This window comes from Rhinopithecus bieti, unplaced genomic scaffold, assembly GCF_001698545.2.
Source record: "Rhinopithecus bieti isolate Rb0 unplaced genomic scaffold, ASM169854v2 scaffold_39970, whole genome shotgun sequence".
In the NCBI taxonomy this organism is placed as follows: Eukaryota; Metazoa; Chordata; class Mammalia; order Primates; family Cercopithecidae; genus Rhinopithecus; species Rhinopithecus bieti.
The window spans coordinates 4,493-16,022 of record NW_016816307.1 but is presented as its reverse complement, the minus strand read 5'-3'; the positions used below and the strand labels follow the sequence as shown (position 1 = coordinate 16,022).

At 44.2% G+C, this 11,530-nt stretch overlaps 1 protein-coding gene and 1 pseudogene across 1 annotated transcript; one reads left to right on the top strand and one right to left on the bottom strand.

Annotated features, from left to right (window-relative positions):
* Positions 1 to 599: 599 nt before the first annotated feature.
* On the bottom strand, positions 600 to 8,876 carry LOC108517026 (protein SSX2-like). Its single transcript, XM_017854810.1, has 6 exons — positions 8,808 to 8,876; positions 8,268 to 8,382; positions 7,650 to 7,745; positions 5,211 to 5,260; positions 3,088 to 3,223; positions 600 to 700 (listed from the first exon to the last, which is right to left on the bottom strand). The coding sequence occupies exons 1-6, from the start codon at positions 8,874 to 8,876 to the stop codon at positions 600 to 602; spliced, it is 567 nt and encodes a 188-aa protein (XP_017710299.1).
* Positions 8,877 to 9,051: 175 nt separating this feature from the next.
* LOC108517022 (ornithine aminotransferase, mitochondrial-like) lies at positions 9,052 to 10,999 on the top strand (annotated as a pseudogene).
* The last annotated feature ends 531 nt before the right edge of the window (positions 11,000 to 11,530 follow it).

Genomic DNA, 11,530 nt, shown 5'->3' with positions numbered 1-11,530 from the left:
GCCTGGATTATCAATTCCTAGGCTAGAGGAAGGTGTGGCCCGCATATCAGGGCTGATCTGGGGTTTGGGAGCCCACAGCATCCTGGGTAGGGAGGATCCCTGGATATACAGGGCAGGGAGTAGAAAGAGCATGGGAAATTGCTCAGGTGTGTTGACTTATGCCTGTAAACCCAGGACTTTGGGAGGTAGAGGTGTGCGGATCACGAAGTCAGGAGTTCAAGAATAGACTAACATTGTGAAACCCCATCTCTACTAATAATACTAAAAAAAATTAACTGGGCATGTTGTGCTGCACCTCTAATCCCAGCTACTCAGGAGGCTGAGGTAGGAGCATCCTTTGAACCCGGGAGCTGGAGGTTGCAGTGAACCCAGATCATGCCACTACAGTCCAGCCTAGGCAACAGAGCAAGACTCCCTCTCAAAACAAAAGAAAAAAGAAGAGCATGAGAAATCTCTTCATTCAGCCTCAGCTCTGTACCCTAGAAAATTATGAGAAGGGAATGATTTGGGGAACAAGTGGTAAGATGGGATACCGGTACTGTAACAGAATAGCACATCTGCAGGGATGTGGGGAATGAGCCGAAAGTTCACTTACGGAGTTACTCGTCATCTTCCTCGGGGTCGCTGATCTCTTCATAAATCGCCAGCTGCTTTCTCTCACGCAGTCTGTGGGTCCAGGCATGTTTCCCCCTTTTGGGTCCTGTGATGGAGAAGAGTTGGAAGATGAGGGTTGGGTAGGCTGGAGAGTGTTAGGCTCTGTTTTCTCCAAAAAAGGAGATGCCTCCCCAGTCCCAAGTGCCCATGGGCCTTCTTCATCCAGTTTTTCACATTCGCTGGCTTACAGAGGCTGACAGCTTAGACCCACACCAATACAGGCCAAATGCCAACGAAAGTTTTAGCTTCTGCCTCCTTCCGTTGTCAGGTTTAGATTCCCAACATCTTCACTTACGGGAACATTCACCCATTCCTCATTTCATTCAGCACGTATTTAAGGGCATGCGGTCATACCTTGTTTTATGGCACCGCATTTTCATAGTGCTTCTCATATGCTGCAATTTTTTTTTTTTGGAAATTCTCATCAATTTTACACTTTTCCATTATTATTATATCTGTTATGGTGATCTGTTATCAGTGAGCTTTGATATTATGACTGCACTTGTTTTGTTGTTCTTTAGTGTTTTACAGTATTTTTTGTTTTTTATTTTGTGGGTCCACTGTAGGTGTATATTCTTACGGGGTACGTGAGATGTTTTGATACAGGCATGCCATGTGTAATAATCACATCATGGAAAATAGGGTCTCTATGCCCTCAAACATTTATCCTTGTGTTACGAACAATCCAATTACACTCTTTTAGTTTTTTTTAAAATGTACAATTAAGTTATTATTGACTATAATCACCCTGTTGTGTGAAATCGTTTTGGGGGTAACAAGAACTGCACCCATAGACGATGACAAACGTAATAGATGAATGTTGTGTGTGTTCTGACTGCTCTATGGATGAGCTCTTCCCTGCCTCTCTTCCTTTTCTTGGGCCTCCCTATTTCCTGAGACACAGCAATACTGAAATTAGGACAGTGAACAACCCTACAATGGTCGCTAAGTGTTCAAATGAAAGGAAGAGTCACATGTCTCTCACTTTAAATCAGAAGCTAGAAATGGCTAAGCTTAGTGAGGAAGGCATGCTGAAAGCCAAGACAGGCTGAAAGCTCCGCCTCTTGCACCAAACAGCCAAGCTGTGAATGCAAAGGAAAAGTTCTTGAAGGAAGTAATAGTATATACTGCAAAGGAAAAGTTCTTGAAGAAAATAGGAATACTAATACTCCAGTGAACACAAGAATAAGAAAGCAAAACTGCCTTACTGCTCAAATAGAGAAAGTTTGTGTGGTCTGGACACAAGATGAAACCAGCCACAACATTCCCTTAAGCCAAAGTCTAATTCAGAGCAAGACCAGAACTCTCTTCAAGTCCGTGAAAGCTGAGAGAAGTGAAGAAGCTGCAAAAGAAAGGTGTGAAGCTAGCAGAGGTTGGTTCATGAGGTTTAAGGAAAGAAGCCGTCTCCATAACATAGAAGTGCAAGGTGAAGCAGCAAACCCTGATGAGGAAGCTGAAGCAAGATATCCAGAAGATCTAGCTAAGGACACTGATGAAGGTGGCTACACTAAGCAGCAGATTTTCAATATGGATAAACTAGCCTTCTGTTGGATGAGATGCCATCTAGGACTTTCATAGCTAGAGAGGATTGACTCCAACTTTGAAGAAGTTCTACTGTGGGTAAAATGCTGTCCAATAGCATCACATACTCCAGAGAAATCTTTCATGAAAGGGAGAGCTAATTGATGTGGCAAATTTCATTGTCGTCTTCTTTTAAGAAACTGCCACAGCCACTCCATCCTTCAGCAACCACCACCTTGATCAGCCAGCAGCCATCAACACCGAGGCAAGACCCTCCCTCCACCAGTAAAAAGAGTGTGACTCACTGAAGGCTCAGAAGATTGCTAGCATTTTTAACAATGACTTGTTTTAAAATTAAGGTATGTACATTTTTAGACATCATGCTACGGCACACTTAGTAGACTACAGTATAGTGAAAACATAATTTTATGCACTATGAAATAAAAAAAACATGTGTGTGACTCTCTTTATTGCAGTGATCTGAAACTGAACCTGCAATATATCTGGAGTACACATGTGTTGGGTATCAGGCATTGAGGTGAGTAAGATATGATCCCAGGTTATCACAGATAGAATTGCTTGAGCACCTTTCATGTCATCAGGCCTTCTAGATTTAATTTAACGCCTCCAAACAATTTATGAACTGTGATTCTTTATTTCCATCTTATGGACTAGGAATCTGGAATTGAGAAAATTTGGAAGACTTGCCCCAAGTCACGTGGTTTTTTATATGGATGACAACTCCACTCTGTGTCTCTGGAAGTCATGTCTAACATCTCATCTAGAGCTGGGTGAGCTCCTCAGCCCAGCCTGGACCCAGGCTTGTCTGGGATCCAGTCCACACACCCAGTCCCCACACCTGAACATAGCCAGGGAAGCCAGAGGGGTTATTCCCGAATTGTTTCCTCTTACCAGATCTCTTGTTAATCTTCTCAGAGGTATTTGGTTTTCCCGGAGGGCACAGCTGTTTCCCATGGTTTTGTGGGTCAGATGCTTCTGGCACTCCCTTCCAATCATTTCCTTCTTCTGCTGGCTTCTTGGGCATGATCTTTATAATGTGAAGGTCACAGATAAACAGTATCAGTGACATTTCTATAGTGCTTTAGAGCTTACAAAGCGTCTTCACATGCATTACCTTAATCAATGTTCTCAACAACGCTGGGAGAGTCACACTTGCCTAAATTAGGAAAAACCTGGGAGATTAGAAGGGAAATGAACAGCCTAAGTGAATGGGGTTTCCAGGGCTAGAATGCTTATCTTCACATTCTTTTAAGACTGGCATTCTTGCAAACAGCAAAAATCTCCATGTAATTGAGAGTTTGGTATACAGAAGATTTGGAGTAAAATAGCATTCTAAGAATCCACAAGGTCTACACAGGGAACAGCTTTAATAAAATACAAGGGATCCCATATAAGCTTTTAGACAGCTGCTGGGAGAGTAAATGTAAAAACATAGAGAGGCAACAAAACACTGCTGAGAAAGATGGTGTGGGGAGATGAATAAAGGGAAGTGAGAGGGAAAGAAATGATTTCCTGAAATTAATCTAGGCAGCAAAGAAAGCAGTACCAGATATGGCATAGCACCCTACCGAGCCACCAACGCTGAGTGTGGAATTCAGTGACGTGGTACCCATACCAATTCTGGTTGCATTGGGATATGTCACTGACCAACAATCTTACGCTACCTTTTTTTTTTTTTTTTTTTTTTTTTTTTTTTTTGAGACAGAGTCTCGCTCTGTCACCAGGCTTGAGTGCAGTGGCATGATCTCGGCTCCCTGCAACATCTCAGCTCCCTGCAACATCCGGCTCCCGTGTTTAAGCCATTCTCCTGCCACAGCCTCCAGAGTATCTGGGACTAGAGGCAGGTGCTGCCACGCCCTGCTAAGTTTTGTATTTTCAGTAGAGACGAGGTTTCACCATGTTGGCCAGGATGGTCTCGATCACGACCTCGTGATCTGCCTGCCTCGGCCTCCTAAAGCTACTTTTTACTCAGCTCCCTCACTTATGAAATAGTGAACAATATATGTAAAATAGGCTAAGGGAAAGTCCTCTCTGAGCTTGTAAACACTGTTTAAATGTAATAATGATAACAATTAATATCTTTGGAATCCTTCTTTGAATCGGTCTCCGCCACTGGCAACCCAACTCCCAGATCCCTTTACCCTCTTAAACCAGGAGTTGAATCTGCACCTTTTTTGGGATCACTCATCAGGCGGCCCTCGAGGGATCCCCTGGGGGCTGGGGACTGGGCGCTTTCCGGATGCCCCAGGTGCAGGGAGAAGGCCCTCAAGGAGCCCTCAAGGAGCTCACAGTAGGGAGGGGTCAACAGTCAAAGGGACTCTTAGGCCATGTGAGTGGCCCCAGTTACAGAGCAGAGGCCAGCTGGTCCTTCCTGTTGCGAGAGTGGGTGTCTCAATGGAAGCACCAGCAGGCCCTATGGGGTAAAGCCCTAGTGGGCAACATCTGAACTTCATAAACAAAGACAAATGTGAAGGAGCTTTAAATGGCTTGGAGTTCTGGATTAGAGTACCACTGCCACTGTGCCCCAGGAAATTCTTTAACATCTCTGTACCCCGATAGCCTCATTTTATTATTATGTTGCTGACAACTAGGATCTAAAACATGAACTATGATTCTTTGCTTGCATTGCATGGACCACGAATCTGGAGCTCAGAGAACTTAGAAGATTTGCGCCAAGTCACACGGCTTTTGTATGGATGACAACCGAAGTGTGTGACTCATTATTATTTGGAGATAATAACAGAAACAGTGTCATAGAGATCTTCTTAAGGATTAAATAAATGAATCCGTGTGAACTGCTTAAAATAGTATCTGGCATCACTATGAAAACAAAAGAAGTATTAAGGATCACAACTCTTAGTGTTATCAAGCTGTTGATGCTACATCAGTTGTTGTGATAGACATGGGGAGAAGGAGGCAACGAGGGCATTTTTGATATTCCCCCACTCTTACCAGTGTTTACATCCGTGAAGGGACAAAGGTTGTCTGGTCCTTTAGATTTGAGAGATACTCACCTTCGGGGAGATTCCCTGGAGCCTGCCGAAACTCATCTGAGGATGTTCAACTGAAAGAGAATACATCAGAATTTTTCTTGGTTGGTGAAGATTTCCAAACTCTAGAGAGACTTCTGTCGCATGAGTGCATTCTGCAGCAGAGGGTTATGAGTCCACTCATTGTTGAGGAGTTGAGATTTGCTTCTGAATTATGTTTAGTCATGGTTGGTGCATTTGTCTGTGGCATCAATTCAGAATTTTCTATCTCATGGTTTATCAAATGGGGGTTAAACCCCATCACAGTGTCATCTTATATAATTACATATCTTTTGCTTTTGCCCAAATAATTGAATTGATTGATTGGGAATCTGAACTGTATCCACTCAAGATGTACAATTGAAATTGTACACTTGAAATGGGTGACTCTTATGGTATGTGAATTAAGCTGTTAAATGTGTGATGAACCATGGGTGATTTAGTCCAGTGGTTCTGAAATATTTTCAGTATAAAGACACTCCTTTAATGTCAAGAACTTGGCAGATACTCAAGCACTGGATTTTCAGACCTCTTATAGTGATGGTGGGAGATGGTAGAATCTGGCCTGTTTAGTTGGGGAGTAATAGGTCTATTAGAGACGGTTTGGATATTCTGACCTTGTCTTATAATTGTGTTGCCAGAGCAGAAGGGCCAGTAAACACATACGTCCTCTTTATATTCCTGAAATGTACAAAGCTCTCTACCCAGTAACCTGTCTTTTTTTTACCCTATGTTATCTCTGCTCACTGAGAAGTGGGAAATCTCTCTGTGTGTTGGATGAGGGATCACTCTTTCAAACTCTCTTCCAAGCTCATCAGGGAGAATCGAGTTTGGTTGGGAATGAGAAGACTATTTGGTTTTGACAACATACAGAAAAACAGCGATCTTTATTATGTAATGTGTTCATCACCCTCACTCCTAAGATACTTATCCAATACCTATATGCTGTTAATGAGACAAACTCTGGAAGTTTTTGGCAGATCCATAGTTTCAATAGTTTCTTTCTTTCTTTTTTCTTTTTTCACTTGTAACACTTTCTTAACTGTCCTTTGATTCATTAACAGTGCTTAGAAGAACAATACGTCCTTTAAAAAAGAAATATTTCAAACACACAGAAAAGTATAGGGAATAATATTGAGTTTAGTCGGGTCTCAACATTACCACACAGCTGTTAGGTCTGATTTATTTATTCAGAATATTAGAAATACTACAAACAGGCCGGGTGTGGTAGCTCACACTTGTAATCCCAGCACTTTGGGAGGCTGAGGCGGGTGGATCACCTGAGGTCAGGAAGTTTGAGACCAGCCTGGCCAACATGGAGAAACCCCAACTCTATCAAAAATTTAAAAATCAGCTGGGTGTGGGGGTGCATACCTGTAACCCCAGCTACTTGGGAGGCTGAGGCAGGAGAATCACTTGAACCCAGGAGGTGAAAGTTGGAGTGAGCTGAGATTGCCTTATTGCACTCCAACCTGGGTGACAAGAGCTAAACTCCATCTCAAAAACAAAAACAAACAAAACACACTATCAAGAAGTCACGGCTGTAGCTATCTGTGCAGCACTCACCAATCGCTGCCCTCCCTCCTCCACTTACAGCCAGTCACCTTAATTTGATGACTTTTTATTCACATTCATGTTTCTATACATTTACCATTTACTTATTTTCCATAAAAATATATATTCTTGTTTTGCATGTTCTAAAATTTTATATGAATGGCCTCTGTAGTTAACTTTCTGTATGCATTTTTTTTTTTTTCACTCAGCCCTGATGTGTATAAGGGAACAAACGTCTGAGGATCTTTCCCAGGTAGCTGGGCTTGAGGAGACCCTTTCCAGCCCCTTCCCATCTACTCACCCTGATTCCCGCGGTTACGGTCATTATCAGAATCATTCCGCTGGAAGTCTGTGGCCCGTTTATTACGCATGAAAGTTGAGAGGGTGACCTTGAAACATAGAAAGAAGCAAAGCGTTTATTGCTTAAGAGAGAAGCTTAGGGCTGGAACGGTGGCTCACGTCTATAGTACCAGCAATTTGGGAGGCTGAGGTGGGAGGATTGCTTGAGGCCAGGAATTCAAGGCTGCAGTGAGCTATGATTGCACTACTGCACTCTAGGCTAGGTGACAGACTGAGACTCTGACTCAAAAAAAAGAGAGAGAGAGAGACAAACTNAGTCACCTTAATTTGATGACTTTTATTCACATTCATGTTTCTATACATTTACCATTTACTTATTTTCCATAAAATATATATTCTTGTTTTGCATGTTCTAAAATTTTATATGAATGGCCTCTGTAGTTAACTTTCTGTATGCATTTTTTTTTTTTTCACTCAGCCCTGATGTGTATAAGGGAACAAACGTCTGAGGATCTTTCCCAGGTAGCTGGGCTTGAGGAGACCCTTTCCAGCCCCTTCCCATCTACTCACCCTGATTCCCGCGGTTACGGTCATTATCAGAATCATTCCGCTGGAAGTCTGTGGCCCGTTTATTACGCATGAAAGTTGAGAGGGTGACCTTGAAACATAGAAAGAAGCAAAGCGTTTATTGCTTAAGAGAGAAGCTTAGGGCTGGAACGGTGGCTCACGTCTATAGTACCAGCAATTTGGGAGGCTGAGGTGGGAGGATTGCTTGAGGCCAGGAATTCAAGGCTGCAGTGAGCTATGATTGCACTACTGCACTCTAGGCTAGGTGACAGACTGAGACTCTGACTCAAAAAAAAGAGAGAGAGAGAGACAAACTGAGAGAAGGAAGGTGGGGGTGGGGAGCGGTGGGGGGATGCCTGGGATGCCACAGAGACAGCTGGGCTCATCAGAACAGACGCTTAAGGGAGAGAAACATGCAGGATCCAGGTATGAGCTCCACTGTGGCCAGTCCCTGCCCTCAGCCCTGACAGGATACAGAAGAGCAGAACACCCAGAAGCTGCCTTGTGACTTTTCCCTGAACAAAGGAAAATGTGGGGTACTTTCTGCAGCCTAAGAAGTAGCCAAAGCAGGGAAAGGGATGCTCATGTGTCCCCAGACTTGTACCTAGAACTTTCTGTTACCTAGTTTAGTCATGGCCTCATACTTTCTCTTCTTATACACATAGATGATTTTCTCCGAGGCTTTCATCCTTTCCCACTCTTTCTTAGCGAAGTATTTGGCAATATCATCAAAGGCCTAGAAAAAAAAAAACAAGGAATTCTGGCAGTGACTCAGCTAAGCATGTCTGCCATTCAGCTGGAGCCGCTTCCTGTGTGCTGGATCTAGGAAGTGGGGATGATAATCCGTCCTGGTTGATGCCATGGCTAACTGAGACAACATCGGGGACCTACCCTAGCTTCTCCCCTGCCACACAGTAGGGCTTTAATGCTGCTGGCTGACTCTCTTCCCGCCTTCCAGAATGGACTGAGAGTCACCAAATGAAGTGCAAGGTCACAGACTTGTCTCCAGGATGCTAGGTGATGACAGAGTGAGGGTGGGGGGCTCCCAATGCTCCAGATCTCCCCCTGCTCCTTGTCTCCAGTATCTCTGTTCACCCCTCCTCAGAAACCTGGTCACCCCACACTGTCCCCTGGGTCACTACTCTGCCCCCTCCAGGTCACCTTTTGTATCTTCTCTGGTGTTTGAGCATCATCCCTAGCTCTCTTTGCACAGTCTTTGTCTCTGTTCATGGCACCGGGAGCAGTCTGACCTGCAAGAGAAGCTGCCTGAGTCTTTCCAGCCGCAGGACCTTTGGTCCTGTGGAGGGAGAAATCTGTAAAGGCCGGTCACACTCAGTCACCTGGAATCAGGTGCTGCATTTCTCCATCTGGGGCTTATCTGTCCGTGAGTAAGGGGAGAAGTCAGATGAAAACAGGGAACCAGGGGTCTCTGGGAGAAGTATTGATTGGGGATAACAGGTTTCCTATGGGCAAAGCAGCCTTGAGTCTTTAGGAGGGGGTTGGCTACTCTTGTTAGTAGTTTCCCTAGAGCTAGGCTTACCCTGAAAGCTGTGCAGACCCTTGTTGTGGAGGTAGGAATGTGACTGTGTAATTGTATTGAGTGGGGGCGTTCTGACACTGCCACTCAATAAATAAAGGAAGGGAAGTGAGTCCCAGAGATAACATGGTCTCTCTGGTGATGGATCTGATCAGGCAGAGGGATGGGGGTTTCTGTTCTGTTGAAGAGAATTGAGCATGACTACTATGAACGGATTTAGAGGCTATTACTGGGTGATTTGTAAATTATTAGAATGAAGAGAGCTAGAATTTCTGAGATTAAAAGAGCCCGCCAACACTTAGAGAGAATGTGGGGCGTTTCAAGATGTAACAATCAGCCAGGAGTGGTGGTTCACGCCTATAATCCCAGCACATTGGCCAATCCTCCCACCTTCATCTCAGGAGTACGGGCATGCACCACTCCGCCCCCACTAATATTTTTATTTTTGTTTTTTAGTAGAGACGGTTTTGCTATGTTGACAAGTTGGTCTTGACCTCCTGGGCTCAAGCGATACTCCCGCCTTGGCTTTGGGACTACAGGCATGCACCACCTTGCCTTTTGCTATATTTCCCAGGCTGGTCTTGACCTCCTGGGCTCACTCAATGATTTGAACCCGGGAAGCAGAGGTTGCATAGAGCTGACATCACACCACTGCACTCCAGCTTGGGCGACAGAGCAAGATTGTCAAATAAATAAATAAATGGAAGAAAGAAAGAAAAATAAAGAAAGAAAGAAAGAAAGAAAGAAAGAAAGAAAGAAAGAAAGAGAAAGAAAGAAAAGAGAGAGAGAGAGAGAGAGAGGGAGGGAGGGAGGGAGGGAGAGAAAAAAAAAGAAAGAAAGAAAGAAAGAAAGAAGAAAGAAAGACAGACCAGTTGAAACTCTATAAGAACAATAAGCTTTGCGGTATTTTTACTTACCCTGGTCCCATCTCGTGTTCCCAGCTTGGTTCTGTTCATTGCTGATGAAATACAGATAGGACTGGCCAAAAATGGTAGATGGCTGGCTATTGATCATGAAAATGTCAGACCTGATATAGTCCTCCTTGGAAAGGCCCTTTCTAGGGGTTGATACTCTGTGACTGTGGTGCTGTGGGACGATGGCATAATGCTGACCATTAAACCAGGGGAACATGGTTACACATACGGTGGCAATACACTAGGCTGTTGAGTGGCCATTGCAGCCCTTGAGGTTTTAGAAGAAGAAAACCGTGCTGAAAATGCAGAAAAAAATGGATATTATCTTGAGAAATGAACCCATGAAGCTACCTTCTGATGTTGTAACTGCTGTAAGAGGAAAATGATTGCTTTATTTATTCATTTAGTTATTGTTTTGAGTCAGAGGTTCACTCTGGTTACCCAGGCTGGAGTGCAATGGTGCGATCTTGGCTCACTGCAACCTCTGCCTCCTGGGTTCAAGTGATTCTCCTGCCTCAGCCTCCTGAGCAGCTGGGATTACAGGCATGTGCCCCTATGCCCAGCTAATTTTTGTATTTTTAGTAGAGACGGGGTTTTACCATGTTGGCCAAGCTGGTCTTGAACTCCTGACCTCAGGTGATGCACCTGCCTCAGCCTACCAAAATGTTGGGATTACAGGCATGAGCTACTGTGCCCAGGAGGAAAAGAATTTTAAACACAATTGTTATTCAAGACAACAAAGGTTGTGATGCTTGGAAGGTATGTCTACGACTTCAAGATTGTGGACTTCTGGCCAAGCCAATCCATGGTGACATCATGAGGTTTCGCCTCTGCTAGTGGTCAAGGAGGATGACATTCGAGAGTCCAGTGAAATCATTAACAAGACAATCTTGTCGTTCTGAGTGTAGCAGCTGTTTTCAGTGGTGCTTGGGAGCCGGCTGCAGACAGGTGGTCCTGTAAAAGCTCTGCTCTTAATGCAGGCACATTCCACTCCCATGTGTCTTCAAAACCTTTTTCTGGAATATATGTTTTTTTTTCAGTTGATACATAATAGAACAACGTTTATGAAGCTCCTTTTTGCTTTGTAACGTAATAGAATGTAATGGCATCTACATTCAGTGAAAGTGTTTTGATGTGCAGAACATGGCCGGGTACAGTGGTTCATGCTTGTAATCGCGGCATTTTGGGAGGGCTAGGTGGGCGGATGACTTGAGGTCAGGAGTTTGAGACCAGCCTGGGCAACATGGAGAAACCCCATCTCTACTAAAAATACAAAAATTAGCTAGGCGAGTTGGTGGGTGCCTGTAGTCCTAGCTACATGGGAGGCTGAGACAGGTGAATCACTGGAACCCGAAAGGCAGATGTCGCAATGAGCCGAGATCATGCCACTGTATTCCAGCCTAGGGAGAATCCCTCTTGGGGGGGGGGGGGGG

Bases quoted from the DNA above. Each gene is read 5' to 3' on its own strand.
- LOC108517026 (XM_017854810.1), bottom strand. From the start codon at position 8,876: ATGAACAGAGACAAAGACTGTGCAAAGAGAGCTAGGGATGATGCTCAA. The intron at 7,746-8,267 runs GTAACAGAAAGT...GCTTCTTTCTAT, and splicing joins TGAGGCCATGACTAAACTAG to GTTTCAAGGTCACCCTCTCA. The intron at 5,261-7,649 runs GTGAGTAGATGG...ATTCTCTTTCAG, and splicing joins CCGTAACCGCGGGAATCAGG to TTGAACATCCTCAGATGAGT.